The sequence below is a fragment of the Patagioenas fasciata genome, chromosome 7 (assembly GCF_037038585.1).
Source record: "Patagioenas fasciata isolate bPatFas1 chromosome 7, bPatFas1.hap1, whole genome shotgun sequence".
Classification (NCBI taxonomy): domain Eukaryota; kingdom Metazoa; phylum Chordata; class Aves; order Columbiformes; family Columbidae; genus Patagioenas; species Patagioenas fasciata.
Window position 1 is genome coordinate 20,293,817 of NC_092526.1, and position 16,862 is coordinate 20,310,678.

General features: G+C 35.2%; 1 protein-coding gene across 5 annotated transcripts in view; it reads right to left on the minus strand.

The window, feature by feature from the left end:
- Positions 1–16,862, minus strand: part of LOC136102875 (sodium channel protein type 1 subunit alpha) — a 98,049-nt gene that overhangs the window by 22,735 nt on the left and 58,452 nt on the right. For all 5 annotated transcript variants that reach the window (XM_065840303.2, XM_071811014.1, XM_071811016.1 and 2 more), the window contains 7 exons: positions 16,244–16,417; positions 15,260–15,616; positions 14,067–14,549; positions 10,446–10,563; positions 8,801–8,955; positions 6,106–6,279; positions 3,446–3,568 (listed from right to left, as the gene is read on the minus strand). In XM_065840303.2, coding sequence (XP_065696375.1) covers positions 3,446–3,568; positions 6,106–6,279; positions 8,801–8,955; positions 10,446–10,563; positions 14,067–14,549; positions 15,260–15,616; positions 16,244–16,417 — 1,584 coding nt within the window. The remainder of the gene's footprint in view (positions 1–3,445; positions 3,569–6,105; positions 6,280–8,800; positions 8,956–10,445; positions 10,564–14,066; positions 14,550–15,259; positions 15,617–16,243; positions 16,418–16,862) is intronic.

Below are 16,862 nucleotides of genomic sequence, written 5' to 3' on the forward strand. Positions count from 1 at the left end.
ACTGCAATCAGTAAGGGTAGAAAAGGGGGAAATACTGTACCCATAATACAGATAAGGGGAGGAACCTGTGGTCCACCCCATCCAAGCTGAAGAAAGGTTATCCTATATGAAATAGAAATATATAGCCTGTTAGTAGTTGTGAATCTGTAATGACAGACACTTGATGTAATGTTTTATAACTCAATCATATGAGAAATGTCTCTTTCCTACTCATGAAGTTTGGAGTTCTCTTGAAAATGCCTCATTATCACTTTCTTGGTTGAATTTTAGAGGATATTTAAGACATCAAATACTCTAATTTAATTTTAGAAGTTGTGAAATTGGACTGGAAATTTGAAATACAGTAAATGTTTAAAGCCATCAGCCAGAAATATGCATAAGGCATGCAAAACTGAAAGTGCAAGTGTATTTCAGATTGTTTGCTGCCTTCTACTATTTCTCTAATAAATAAATCAAGCACGGCATGACATGCTTTATTTTGTGAAATTAGACACAAATGCATGCTTTATTGTCACTTAATTCTCTATCTCGGCAAAGCAATGTATACTCAGTATTCTACATTTACAAGTAGCATACCAATTCAGAACTAGTGCAAAAGCATTATATTGCAAGTACTAAAAAGCTAAACAAAAAGCAATGGGTATATTCAAATCTCAGTTTGCAGATATTTCTGCTCAGTACATACACTAATTGAGATGAGAATATAAACCCTAAGACAGAAGTTTAAATTGAATTAAAGCAATCCTTTACTTTGCCTTCCAGCATCTGTGTGGAGTTGGGTTTGAGATTCACTTCGAAAAGTATTATAATTTCTCAGAATTCAATATACTAGCAGATATTTTCAATGCCTTCAATATGGCAAAATTCACTTTTTGCTCAAGGCAAGCACAAGCTATGAACCACTTGTACCCTATTTTGTACAAGTGATTGATATATCTTATATTCACTTTGGAAATCGAATTTATCCCATTTATGAAACAGCATCATTACAAAATTAAGTTGTAACTACAGAGTATAACTGCAGACTTATAAGAATATAACTTAAAAAGTGAAGTAAGTTTCATATTTAGGGTTAACAAAATAGTTATTTGTATTTATTGTATTTATTTGTATTATTTATGTAAAATGCTGTATTCTTCTAATTCACATGAATGGTAAATTTATTTAAGAAAAAGAACACTTTAAAGTAGCTGAGAACTTAGCAGATAGTTTCACAAAATGATGCAGAGATTTTGACATACAGGGACTTTTGTGGAATACATATGATCTCTTATATTTTCAAGACAAAAACTGCACAGTTTTGTACATGGGAGTAAACATGAATATTATAAATACATGCTGAATAAAAACTCAGCTTGTTTTGTTGTAGTATTGTATAGGTATAGGTAATGTAAGAAAGCAAAGAGGGTTGATTTATTTTTACATTCTGCTGGCAGATAAAAGAATCTGTTTTAAAGGATTTTTATGAAATGAACTCAGTTTCTGAGAAAACTGTAATTTGACTAGAGTCTTATTGTGAGCTGAGCTGGTCAATTATTTGGTATTTGAACCTTTTTACTGTTCGTGAGTCATTCATCAAGTAATGCTACTATCTGTCAATGAGCTGTTGTGAGTACTTGCCAAGTGCTTTGGAAAATCCATTTTCAGAAATACATGTAACTAATAGCAAGGAGAGGGCCTATAGAGTTGACCAGTCAAATTTGCTAAGTGACTGGAATGAGATACTTCATTGATTGTCATTAACATTGGAGGACAGAGCTGAAACTTTTTTTCTGCTTTTCATACTTGTCTGTGATTCCTGTACAGTAAGGTGCTCGTGAATTATTCATGTTGAGTATCTGAAAATCTATCATATGATTTGGCTTCTGGCATAGTTTCATAGTTATTCAGTGAGAAATAAGGGAAAGCAGTAAATAGATTTCAAATAACAGGTACTTTTCTTTGAGCATGAATATCCTAAATCTTTTAAGTGGAAAACTTACTAAGGCAATTATGTAAGGAAAAAGAAAAATGGAATAAAACATTTGGCAACCGATTTTGACATTATCTTTCTCAAAATGATCTGTTTTTTCCAGCATCATCTAAACAGCTGTCTTTCTTATCCCTGTTTAATTTCTGTACTGGTCTCCCAGTCCTCCTGCAGCTGACCAAAACATTATTAAAAAAAGTAAAGCTGACAGCAATTTCTCAACATTTATCTGTATAAAACCACATGTATCTGAATGTTCATGAACAGTAAGTACAAAGAAAGACAAAGAGAAAATGGCTAAATCAAATAGTAATTCCAAACTGAAATGAAAATTCATACATTCTGTAGTATTTGACCAGCTCGTACCCTGCTGAATATCGATTAATAAATTTCAAATGATGAGAAGACTGTTAAAAGTCAATTTGCTATATAAAACTGAAACTCATTAATCTAGTAATCATTGGTTAGCAATTTTGTTTTCTGATGCATTCTGAGGTAGAGATATGTAGCCTGATGAATACAATTTAAGGAACAGAATACTAAGCCTCAATTTTACTTGATTAAGCTTAGATTTGTACCTCAAGGTTGTTCAGACAGTATATTCCAGGCTATTCCACTGGCTTATAATTGTCTTGAAATTCATAGTTTCCTTTTTTTTTTTTTCCAGGAAGTAGCAAAAAGCATTCTCTTAAAACATATTTCAATGACATGCATATAGAGTTAGTTTGTATTCAGTGGCTTTAAGGAACAGAAGGTATAAACAAATGAAAAAAATAAGTTAAAATGCTTTATTGAGTGAGATGAATAGTAAGCAGGGCCTCTGTGTTACTGAACAAGAAAGAAATAATCATATATATATATTGTATTGAATAGAGGTTTGTTGAAATAAGAAAAGCATTTACCTTACAAAAAGAATTTCATAAAGACATCAAATGACTTGATTTGTTTTTAAAGTCAGCCAAACTCAGAAATAGACATAAACCACTAGCAGGTATGAATATATCTCTAGTACCATCTAGTAAAATTCAGTGGGGTTAGACCAAAGATGGTTCATCAAATATGAAGAAAAATGAAGGATTTCAACTGGCAACAGAAAATATATTTATTAACTAATGCTAAATTAGATTCCTGTATAAATATTGTGATAGGCTTATCAGTAAACAATTAATAAAATCTTATCACATTTTATTCATTATTGTCTGCTGAAAGAGTTCATAGTTGGTAATTTCAAAACCTTGCATGGAAAACTCCTGAGATTGGCTAGAAAGTAAAGTAAGCTTAATGAATGTAACTTCTATGCAATACTGCATATGGATTTAGGTGAATTGATGAAGCTTTTTGCGTATCTGTTAGTAAAAGATATGCAGTAGATAAAAAGATAGTGCAGCATTTCTGCATGGACTTGTCATTCCTTATTCTGCATGCATGGATTCTTTCTATGCATGCATAGTTTCAGATTCCTTCATGTTGTCTTACCCTCATGCCTTCAAATCGTGACAAAGCTCTTAGAGGTCTCAAAGCTCTTAGTGTCCTAAGAGACTTAATGGCACCAAGTTCAGAGTAACCCAATGCATTTGCTGTTAAGCTAACCAAAGAGACCTATATGGAAACAGGAAAGTAAAAATTATTATATCGTACATACTGCTTTATATACCATAGATGTGAGATATAAACTTCCTTACAATAATCTAATTTTGGACCACTTTCTTCTGGAAAAAGAAGTCTTCTAAATTAAAAAAAAAAAAAAAAAAGTAATATGAAAGAAGAGTAGGACAGGTGAATAAACAAAAATTTCATAAGGTAACAATACCTGGAAACATTAATACTTTTGAATTTCGTATTTTGCTAGTGATTTGAAGGAATTTTAAACCAGAAAAAGCAAATTAAATTAATCTCTCCATTTTACAAATTTAGGTATTGCTGTCACTTTTTCTTTGTTTTACAATGCTGCTACAGCTGGATCAGTAGTTATAGCTGATAACGCCCATTTTATTGCCTGCAACTGAAAGGGAAATAATTGAACCGTCGAAGCCTCTTTTGAATTAACAGATGGGTCATAGAGCAACAGTGCTCCTCTGGAAATTGGTGGAAAGGATTCATTTTTCTGTATTCAGTTTCACTGACTAATCCTGTTGCCTGACTGCTGAATTTATGTGCTCTACAGGCTGGCATTAACCTGGATTATGCCATTTCTTGAAGACCTTCTAAGAACAGTTCCACAGGCAGCAGGTGTAATGAAGTTTCATATCCACAGGCATTTATGTATCCTGTGTTCCTACATTACCTCAGTGAGAAGAAAACATGTTCTCTACATTTGCCTTGGCTCCTGTCCAAAAGAATACCTTCTGTTTTCTTCCCATTTCCCCTAGATGCTCCTTCATCACTCTGTTCTAATGCTTCACATAGTTACTCAGCCAAAAATAGCATAATGATCTCATGTGCTCTTTCATTATAAACAACAATGCATCAAGTAAAGATAATTCTAGTACAGTGCTCTTTATGAACCACATTTAAAAACAAGCTTTATGTGTGAATTCTTGAGCTTTTCAAAGTTCACAGTTATTTTGTACTTGTCAGTCCCAAGCTCTAGCAAGCCACAAAACTAGGTCCTTCTGAAAACTGAATTTCTTTCTCCAATACATTCATCATAATACTGAAAACTTTCAAGCTGCCATAATCTAAAGACAACTTAAAGAAAATCGCCAGGTTTGTAAATCCAGGATTTAATCATGAGCTTGTTCAGACACATGAATGTGTGTTATACCTTCACATAAAGAAGTATTCAAATTTTCACATTCATAAGATGGGTGCTCAGGATATTATGATTTAAATAAGGTCAAATTTTAGTGAAAGTGAGTTTAGAAAAGGAACCAGTGCTCCTGCTTGCATGCTTGTTCAAGCTTTTTCGTTATAGGTGTCACTTAGGTACCCACTTTGAGAAGAATTTAGATATTAAAGAATGAAAGTGTTTTCTAAGGAGAGGGTAATGTCTTTGTATGAGTACTATGTTTGAACGTGTTTATCTGTAGCTGCATATGTGAGGCTGAAACCTAGATACATTTCATCCATAACATACACCAATCCAAAAGGATGAAGGCACCAGTCACAAAACAGATGTAGAGAAAATGAACTGCTTTGATTAGCCCTTGGAGGCTGGGAACATATTCAGAAACTGTTGGATTTTTAGCAATTCTTTGGGTCAATAACTACTTACAAAGTTTACCTTTTACCTATTCAATGTGTGCTTCTAAATCACTGAAATGAAGAAAAAATGCATCTTAATTCTAAAGTTGAGCTTGTTTAATATTTGTTTTTGAGGTAAGTTTTATCAGAAATTTCTGTCTTAAAAAATAGCAACTGTTATGGTTTTGTAACTACGTAAACACAGAACTTCATAGACTGCAGAAACAGTATGTGTTTCTGCACATTGGAGGTTTTCTCAAGGGGGCCTTCTTAGGACACTACTTTTTAAAATTCTCTGTAATTGCATTAATACATCAAGAAATGGCCTCCCCCATTTCACAGCGCAGCAAAGTTGTAACTGTTAGATCACCCTTGAGGAGAAGGTTATTGAGCCTGATTTCAAATACAGCTGTGAAGATTGCAAGTTCAGTAATATCCATTGGACTTTTAATACTAAGTAAGCCACACCACAAATGCTACAGATACATCTTGCATTCCTTGTAGAACCCTAATTCAGACATATGCGTAAAGTTGTGGACTTTTGTGATGTTCATTCTCTTGCCAAATGCGTTTTAACTGAGATGAGAATTTGATGTCTGGTAGACCCATCTAAATGCTGGATGCAACACAGATCACAGCAATGGGAAGGCAGATCTGAAGGCGGGAATGAGCTGCCAGGAGCAGAACTACCTCTTTCAACAACAGTGCTGGGCGAAACCCTCTAACTGTGGGGATATGATGTGAGCTTCTTTTGTTAGCAGATCTTCCAGTCTTTCTTAACTCTGTGGTATAGGAAGGCAGTGTTGTAAGCGTAAAGTGAAAGAGAGAGAAATATGGTATTTTTTCCATCTACCTTACTTTTTAAACTGAAAACTAAACTAGAGCAAGAAATTAGAAAAACAAAATAAGAACAACAAAACCAAAACAGATAAAGTAGGAAAGATACTACATACATCAACAATCAGGAAGTCCAGCCAGCACCAGGCATTAGTAAAGTATGTTTGATACCCATAGGCCACCCACTTCAGCAGCATTTCCAGAATGAAGATGTAGGTGAAAACCTTGTCAGCATATTCCAGCATGGTCTTGATAGTTTTGCGCTGTTCAATATATATGTCTTCAAAAGCCTATGGGTAAACACATACAAAAATATTTGTTGTTCCTTTTTGTAACTTTGTCACTGCACATACTTCATGTTGCAACCAAAAAACAAACAAATACAACAAAAAAAGGAAACAATCTTTCTTCACAGAAAAGCATAGGAGTGTCATATCTATCTGATTTCTCCTTTTCTGCTAACTCAGTATATACCTGTTCTTCCCGCATGGAAGTATATTTTCCAGCTCATAGGAAGGAGAAGGAGATATTACAGTGCAACCACTTCAATGGTCAAAGACCTTTTAAAAAATTTATTTATTGCTGATGGCGAATTATTCTTCTCAGATAATTTTGAGTACTCACAAAGAACACTGATTTTGTAGAGTGAACTGCAAACGCAGCCTGAACTGAATTCTACTGAGATCATTTGGCTTGCACATAAGTAGATCCATTTTCAAAATCCAGAGCCATAGCTGTAAAGTTTTCAGGACAATGACAGTACAACTGATCTTATGTTTTTAAGTCCTGTTGCTTTTTGAAAATTTTAAATAACAAATCATAAACCAAGTTCTTTCTTCCTTAAAAGAATATTTATTTCTCTAAATCAAATACCTGCTTTATTACTCAGCTTTTATGAGATCCTTGCAATGTAATTTACATTTTTGTGTGTTTTCATTTTTAAACATTTGAAAAAAACATATAGATTCTGCTTTTTAGAAATTCTTGCTGTCCTCGAAGACATTTCCCCTTTAATTGCTTTTCAATTTTAATTATGCTTGTATTTCTTACAGAGAACAATTGATTTTTTTTTAAATTGAAAGAACAGCAATGATCTGATAGTTTGTAAAGACTTGGATATTCATTGATATCAACATACATTTTTACCCAGCCTACTTTTGAATTCTTTCACATCTGTCCGTTCAAATGATTAGTGTTTGTCTATCAATCATTGAATTAACATCTGTGTATCAGTAATTTGGGACAGCTAGATGAGGCACTATGATACCTGACACTTCTGTACGCACTAACAAGTCTGTTGCACAAAAGTGGGAAGCCACACACCATTTCCTTCTCACAGCTGGGAAGACAGCAGTGGCTAAGCCAGCGGGGCTCTGGGCAGCTAGCACCATGTCTGCTCTCTGCCAGAATGGCCCTACGGAGGGGATTTGCAGGCAGCCTGCCTGTGCCTACGTCTGCCTGCTTGTTCCTGTCTGCACCTGCCTGATTTCCTGGCTGTAGAGACAGTGAGACTTGCCTGGAGCATGGTCTTGGGGTGAACATTGGGATACAGCGCTGGCAGGTCCAAAGAGACCTTTTCACTACCACAAAGGAAGCTGAAGGCAGAGCGGGATCTCACATCTCCAAGGGACTGGGCTAATCCCTGGTCTCTAAAGCATTTTCACAACATAAATGTTCTGTGGATGACACATGAGTGAGAGATGCTAATACTGTGGCATCTCCTCTCAGACTTCCCCTAAACATAATGATGGAAATTCACCTTTATCAGATCTCCTGCCAGTACTTTTCTCTCATTTAAATTCTTGTCACTGAAGGCTTCCTCCACTTGGTAGCATGAACCTAAACTAAATAGATGTGAGTCTTTTGCTATTTTGAGGGGTTTAAATCACAGGAAACATGTTACATGGTGTTGAGTAAAAGTTGCTTATTTGATGGTTGTGTTGATATTATTAGGCCAAACAAAAGCAGAATGATTCTTAAAGATTTAACTGAAACTAATGACAGGTATAATAATAAACTACTAACCAGTAATGGTATTTTAAAATGTTGGGAGTGGTATAATGAGTTTATGATACAATTTAGCAAGACAATTTTATGATGATTATGATTACTTAAGTAGTTTACCAAAGGGTAATTGCGACTACCCAAGGTATATGCTAGCTATACACTGTTATCTGAGGGCAATTTATTGTTATCGATTCATATTATGGTTGGCTTCTTTTTATTTTGCCCTCACATACTTGTTAACCTTAAAGCAAATTCATGTTTTTAAAGATATCCCTTTAGTCTACGTGAGTATGAATCAGTAGAAGCTGAATTAGAAGCATAAATAATAAATTCATAGAAGGGAATAATTATACACAATCCTTATTTTTCTTGTTGTTCTAGCACGTAACATTGATAAGACTGTATAAACCATCTCTGGCTCCTGCAAGGTATTGAAAGCCACAACACTTCCACACTCTTTTTTGACAGCTGTTCTCCCTAAGTTGTATCAGTAAATACCAGTAAAACCAGAGAGCAAACTCAAATAACAAAATCAAACATGTTGTCCCTTTCCCTGCTTCACGAGTATCACTAACTTTAAGCAAAGGAGTTAAGCTCTCTCAAATCAGCCTTTCGGCTGTTTTTTCAACATATTGTTGAGAAGAGACTTTTTCTACCACTCTTTCAAAGGTCTGACTAAAATGTAATCCTGCCATTTGAACTGTGTGTTTTTTCTGGTGGAGAAAACAAAATTAAAACTGTTTGAAGACCAAACTTCTAAGAAATTTTCTGACAACATTGTGTCACCATTCATCTTCTACTTACCAGAGCTCCGCTACTGAGGAGAATCATAAAGACAATGAAAGTCTCAAACCAGTTGTGTTCGACAATCCTGAAGCAGGTTTTTCTAAGGTTCCACCACTGCTTTCCTCTCCCTTCTTCTATACTTACTTGACAGCACTTGAACCTTCGTACACACCCTTTAAAAAAAGGGTATGTATTGGGGGGGGGTGGGGAGGGAGGAGGGAAAGAAAGAGATTTTGTTGAATTGCATTAATTTTGGATATGCATTTTGTTAGTGATACAATGCTACCTTTCCAGAAGCAGTGCTATTTAGTAAAAACCCAGTAGATTTTCACCTCAATGACCTTGCTTTTCTCCAACACAAAAAAATTTAACGTTGAGGCAACTGGAATTTACGATCAAACGAACAAGTGAAAAGAAAGTATTTCTCATTTATCAAGAACTAAGTGCTCAATATAGAGCACACAAAACATTAGAAGTCCATGGAACATGAAGCAAAATTACAAAATAAAAAGTACTAGTAAAACCATACAAACTCATCAAATACATAGTAGGTTTATGTAGTAATTTATGGACAAGTATTATTAAATTTTATTCTCTCTTTTTGGGGGATACTAAATTCAGACAATTTTGTGTTTATTGTATGAAAAAATTCTAAGTCTCATATCTGAGTTCTGAGCTTTTCAGTATTGGCTAACTTGTCCAACTTGTGGCCTTAATTTGTTTAAGCTTTTATGATTTAGATGCTAACTTGGTTTTATTCTTTCACTTAGGTAGAAAAATACTAGTAACCAATAATGGTATTTTCTTTGCCAAATCCAAGTCTGTTACAGTACTACTTCTTACTAGTTCAGTGTAAATTTCTAAATAAATGTCTATTATCAGATCCAGAAATAACCCAATCCCAGCACCAAGTGTAGCACTTTTTTTCCAAACTCTAAATCTAATTTTTGCTTACATATACGAAAAATTACATTTATATCCTTAAATTACTGTTTTAAACCTATTCCCTTCCCCAATTCCTTTACATACACACATCCATAAAGTTTCTAACATGGAAATGCTTTTGCAGATAAAGTTTATGACCAGATTCTTGTTTTATTGAGTTCTGTAAAAGGGGCAACAGGAGGAAGCATGAAAGACAAATGAGTCCAACAGGTGAGACTGTTCTTGCCCCAGGTGGCACACAAAGGCTCTTTCTTCTCTTTTGCCAACTTGTGGAAGGTTCCTTCAGCATTTTGCACAAAACCATCCAGGTGCAGTTTTTATTTACTTCTCAACAGCTATTTCATTAATGCACATTTTATAAAGCACTTTGATAGATATCTATGAAGTGTAGTGGTTATTTTATTATCTAGGAAACTGTAATTAAATTCAGGGAGCACAGTATTTTGTACTAAAATAAAAATTGCAGTAATATATTTTTCTTATTTTAAAAATAACTATAACTTTCTGATAAAATGTTTTATTAATTGCTTATCTGATACATAGTATAATTGTGGTATCAGTACTCATATGGTAAATTATGGTCTAAAAGTACTATCACTAGTAATTGTAGTTTAAACATTAACAAAAGAGTAATTCAATAAATAAATATTCTTAGTTTAAATAAATAATTATTCTGCATTTCATGAATAAGTATTAGGAGTATTTTAGTTCCAATCACCTTCTGTGAAGCAGGCCTCTGGCTCCTGGGCTTCTTCAGGTTCAGCTTCTGGTTGCTCTTCTGCAGGAAGTCCAATATCAACTGTGCTACCTTCAGATGAACTAGACATGTTTAACTTCTGTAAAGGAAAAAAACCCAAACCTTAACAAATACACAGTAAATATTTTTAAGGCAAAAATCAGTTGTTTTGAGAATAAGGAAATACTTCTGCCATGTTTTTAAATGTTTGAGTATTCAACATAACTAAATTGCTGATAAACATATGTGAAACAGGTACAATCGTTCGGTTTCCTTCTACACTGTATGGAGATATTACCTAGAAAGTGTATTAAGCTTTAAACTGAAACGTATGAATTGTAATGTTAAGGCTGTAAAGTTTTATGACCACAACTAGCTGTAAGCGGCAATGATCTCTTGATCATCATAGAAATAATGAAGTTCAAGTATATATGTGGGAATCTATAGCAAACACTGAAAAGCAGGTAAGAGCCTAAATATATGAGGTGTGAGCTCAGAGGAATGAGGGAAAAAAGCATTGGTCAGCAGACAAGGTTGTACTTTACAGGTCAGAAAGTCCAGATTAAAAGTGCTGAATGTCTAGCTCCGAGTGAAGCAGAAGCTGTGTACAATAAGGCCGAGGTAGTTTAAAGATGGCCCATAAAACATCAGATTGTGCTATATAACCTAATCAAATTTTCAATTTGATTCATGCTCATCAACATGATGACCATAGAGAGCAGTGAAAGGTGGAAACTAAATATTAAAAAACTGAATACACTTAAGCTAATCCTACCCTAAAAGTCCTCTAAGTGTTGTAACATGTAGCTAGCACCTGGCTACAATCCAGCTGGTTGGTAATGTGGCTAAAGATTGGGTAAAAGTTGTGAAGGGAACATATTTAAGGATGTAAGGCTAAAGAAAATAATGGAATAAATTCAATACATGCTCATCAATGCTAGGCTGCAGCAGTCTTTTTGATATTCAGAACAAAAAACTCCCCAAACCCTAACAGCAAAACTCTTACTAAAACAGTAGCCAGTCCATTTTTCAATAACAATTCCAGAACTCATTGAGTTGCATGGCACTTAATAAAATCTGTAGTATTTTAAGTAGCCTGGTTTTAGTTAATTTCATCTTGTGGTGAATATAGATATATTGGGAGAATAATGTTTCAACTTTATCAGAAAAATGAGTTGACGTATCCAGTTTCAGGCTCTGTTGTTATTTGTCACAAGAACCAGTCTATAAAGGTTATTTTCCAAATTACATACAGAGTTGCCTCCCATATTTTTACAAAAATATTGTATACTTGTAGTAATCAAATTTTCACAAATCATCCTTTGCGGAAAAATTTACCATTTTGCAAAATAATTTTGAAAATAATTTTAAAAACTTTTCCACAGCTTTTTCATTTTTGGAAAAAAAAAAACCCACCCTGTAATTCTATTTCTGTATTTTCTTCTGAGAAGCAGGTTTTCTGTAATATTACTGTCAGCTGCTTTGTGCACACTAAAATTAAGATCATTGAAATTAACTGTCTATTTTATGGTATTAAGATGATTAATTTGTTACTTTGCTAAGGGAGAAAAGAGTACCCAGCAGAAAAACAAAGGAAACCAGATCAACTAAAAACCAACCTCCTCCTGAACACTGCCAGGGGGAGGGGGAACTTTTAGAGCTGACACAATCAGCAAGAAGGGATCCAGCCCTGTAAAACTCCAGGAATGGTGCTGAAAAACTCAGGATGGTCTGAAGCCAGCTGGAACTCATCTGTTAGTGCCCTCTGGCCTGAGATGTAGAGAACCCACACAGCCTTTCCTAAGTGGCTTCTCATCAAAAGCTCAGCTAATTCAAAGGCTCTGCTGTTCTGGTGTTTATAATTTCTTTTCTACAATCCCGTTATACTAACCGTCAATATAAAATAAGGACTTGGACTCAAATCCAAAACAGCACTGCTGGATGGATCTTCATGTAAAACAAAATAAAAGACCTGCTCTTTCAGAAGCTTCTGGAGGAGGTCAGAAATGCCATAGTACTTTCTCGATGGGATAAAAGGTAACCCTGGCCCTGCAGTAGCAGCACATTTAAAGACAGCTTCCTAAGTTGAATCTGTTGCCCACTGATCAGTCATAAACCAGCCCATGTCACTCCATTGGTCTGCCTGCCCTATGATGGGTTAGACCACACTGACCAGCATTTAAGGTAGTTGTGGGGAGAGTAGATGACCGTTGTTTTTCACCAATGGATCTTTGGTTAAATCATATGAATCATAGAACACCAGGTTGGAAGGGTCTACAAGGATTGTCTGGAAATGTTGTTCTATTCAGAAATTCTTCTTGCTGGGGCAAGTTCTTTATGTGCTCCAATACATTTCTGTAACCTCTACTGTTGCAGTGGTTCAGAGGCTCGAGTCAAAGCCAACTTATAAGAATTTTGGCTAATATGTAACAGGAAAAGAAATATCAATGATTCAGACACTAATTGGAAATGGCAACAACACTGTCTCTTGTCGTGGGGAGAGGCTGTTTGGTACAGGTTTGCTTTCCTGGGGGAGGAACCAAAGATTGCACTTAGCTTAACAATGGGTTTTTACTGGGAACACTAGAGGGCTTACGCACACTGCAGTGACTGCAGCACAGAATTCAACTGGCCTAAAATCAGGTGTCTGAAGTACTGCTAGTAATACAACAGGAAGGGGGAAAAGATGATCGGTCCCACAAAGAACCCGGATTGCTACCAGAATGGACACTAGCTAGTTTAAGGCTGAGGTCCCTCAAGTCCGAAAATTAGTTTTGTTAAGTGTCTGGAAATATAATTTTTTCATTTTATTAAAATGTCAACAAACTAAGTCACTGAGGGTGTAGCTGTTTGGCAAATCATGTTATCAAATAAATTTAAATATTTTGTTAAAATAGTCACAAACAGTCATGTAAAGGAACAGTTATAGCCTTAATATGTTTTTTTATAAATACAGTTCTCAACAAGGCTTTATATCTACATCCTGCTTTGGCATTCCCTTAGCAACATGAGATATTTTAGTCTGTTGATACTATTTTCTAGTTTCAACAGCTAAGTGAATTGGAAGTATATGGAAGAGTCTATGGTTAAAACTTTTTATGGGAATCTAGGTCTAGAGGAGTGACAATTTTAAAATCTAGAAGAATTCCAGTGTCTAAAGGAAATAGATAAACTATCTCTATGATTTCTGATTTATAATTGCTCACAAAAAAATGCCATAGAGGGGGATTTTTTGAGTGGCAGAGAGAAGTTGCATGACACACCTCATGGGACCTTTGCTACAGGAGGCAAACAAAAGTTTCTGGGCTAAGGCACTGCCCTGCTCTACCAGTTGTTGCAACTACCATATGGATCATAAACAGTTCTTACGGATTAGTTTGGTCTCCCATTGCCTGGCCTCTTGTCTCCTCTTGGAGACTGTAATATTTAACCCTTCCTTACACTTTCGTTCATGAAGAATAAAACCCTTCTTTATATATTCATTTATGCCCATGTACAAAGAAGCATAAAAATAACAAATGATCAAGAACTGAGTACACTGGCTTATGCTGAAAAAAAAGACAGTCAATAGATCAGAGACAAATGCACAAAATATCTAAATACCTCTTTGCTTTCTTCCAGGTCTGATTCACTACTAAATTCCTCTGTGTTTAGATTTTCAAAGTCGGATTCACCCAATGCAATAGGCACTGTCACAGTGAGGCTTGGGTTGTTTATGAATGACATGTAATCACTTTCATCAATTATGTATTTTTCCACACTGCTGCCTGTGCCTATGCCACTAGTTGTTCCATTTGCATCTCTAATATAGTCATGGTCCTTGCTTAGTTCCACGGTAGTATGGTTAGAAATACAGCTGTTTTTGTTGTTCAAATCTTCAAGTGGTTTGATTTCATCTAAGGCTTTTTGTTTCTTAACAAAAGCTTTCTGGATAAATTCACGTGCTTTTCTTTTTACATAATCTATGCCTTTCTGCATTCTTGCTACAGCAATTTGCAGATTATTCATTTCATTGTCATCATCTGTCACGGCAAGGTTGTCCGCACTAAATGAGCTCAAGAGCAAGGCCAAAAATAGGTTCAGTACCTGCAAAAAGAGAAAAAAAAATGGACGTTCTAGACTTTATCCCAACAAACAACATTTAGTTTATTAAAAATTGTCATATTAGTGATATCAAAGAGTACAATCCCAATAATTCACCATAAGCAAAGAAAGACACCCTCAAAAGTTTTAACTTCTCCATAAAAACCTGAGCATTTTTCATTTTGCTTAGGTCCCGTTCACCATTCAAAAATATTCCTACAACTGAATAATATCTGTAAATGTGTTTTTAAATCCCCACAGTATATAAATATTAAGGTGCAAAGTCTAAAAATCCAAAACCAGAGATAGCAGATTTGCTATTAAGCATCATTAAAAAGTTTAATTTATCCCATCACACAGCAGACATTAGATTATGTAGGTGACTAATCATATGGGATAAATAATAAAGAAATCCACAGCAAATGTTTTATAAAGAGCCCATAAACTAAAATTATTTGAAGCACAAAATATTTACAAAGAGCAAGAATACAAATCTAGAATGTGACTAAGTGCTCACTCTAACATTCTTAGGATTTTGATATGGCAGAACACTTTGTTCTCAATCCAAAAAACCTCTTAAGCTTAACTTTAAGCATCGCTTGAATCCACCTGCTTAAGTGCTTCATTGAAGCAGGGCCAGAGCACTTAGCTGACTTCAGGACTGAGCCCACTCTATTGCCAAATAATTTTTTGCTAATGCTTTGATTACGTACCACTAGGTTTCCAATCACCATGACCATCATGAAGACAGTAAGGCACATGGCTTGGCCAGCAACCTCCATGCAGTCCCACATCGTTTCTATCCACTCTCCACACAACACTCGAAATACGATCAAAAAAGAGTGAAAAAAATCTTGCATGTGCCAACGTGGAAGCACACAGTCACTTGCGATTTTGCAGACACATTCCTTGTAGTTTTTCCCAAACAGCTGCATCCCCACCACAGCAAAAATGAACACAATGATGGCCAGCACCAGGGTCAGATTTCCCAGAGCTCCCACCGAGTTCCCAATAATTTTTATGAGCATATTTAGTGTTGGCCAAGACTTTGCCAATTTGAAAACTCGCAGCTAGAATAAAAGAAGAATATCGTTAGGACATCCAGCAAGAAAGACACAAAAGATATCTTCAAGTAAACTTGTGGGAGGATATCACTGCAAAATATGCCCTGAGTATGACTGTTCAGAGGGAATCCTCTTGTCTAAAGCATGAAAAAGGAAGGTTGACTCAAGAACATTTTGTGAAGTTAGAGCTTGAGATTCTCAAAGCAGAGTTCTTACTGAAGGCCAAAGAAGCTACTGGCCATACTAGGTGGAATTCAAAATCTAGGGTTCATCTGTTAGAATCATCTGGACCACTTTTCTACTGATATTTGTAGAGCAAATCTATTCCTGTGATGCTAATCAGAGAGAGCACAATACACCTAGGGCATCGATTTGTTTCTGCATAACAGGGTGTTAACAGTGTTTAAAGCGTGCATATAGAATAAATACATTGGAAGTAGGCCCAGGACACCCACTGCTATCTATTTGTTGGGATGTCTATCAATTTCCATTGAAGACAGTAAGATACCACAAATAACAAGGATTTAAAAGAGACATCGGGGTATCATGGCAAAAATCAAGCGAATTTTTAAGGCCAAAAAAAAAAAATTAATGAAGTCCCATTAAAACTCAGTACAATTGATGTATATTTACCAGCCTGAAGGATCGAAGAACTGAGAGCCCTTCCACATCTGCAAGACCAAGCTCAACCAAGCTAAGGGTTACAATAAAACCATCAAAAATATTCCAGCCTTCCTGGAAATAATAGTAAGGATCCATTGCAATGACCTTGAGAAACATTTCTGCTGTGAAGATTCCAGTGAAGACCTGAAATCAAAATGCAGTTGTGAAATTCCATTGTGAAATATAATGTTACAGATTTAGCTGTTGTCTAAGTTTTTAATTCAAGCTACGTATCTGCAATATCTTATTCAAAAGTGATATTTAAAACTGTTCAGTGTACTGTAGTGATTTATTATGCCTAGCTTCCATTAACAAGTGCCATACAAACCGATTAATTTTTTCAATTCATTAAATTTTATACTAAACAAATCACATAAACTTCAGTTTTATAACATTTATAATCCAGTTTCAACTCCATCAGGATATCGACTTTTTCATGTACTGGACAAACAATATCCCAAATTTGATTTTTACAACATAAAATGGAATGGTTTCCAAGAAATTACATGGTATGACATCTTTCTTGATATACTAGGTACAATATAACAGCAGCATGAATGAGGTCAAATCTAAGACTCCAGAGAGGCAG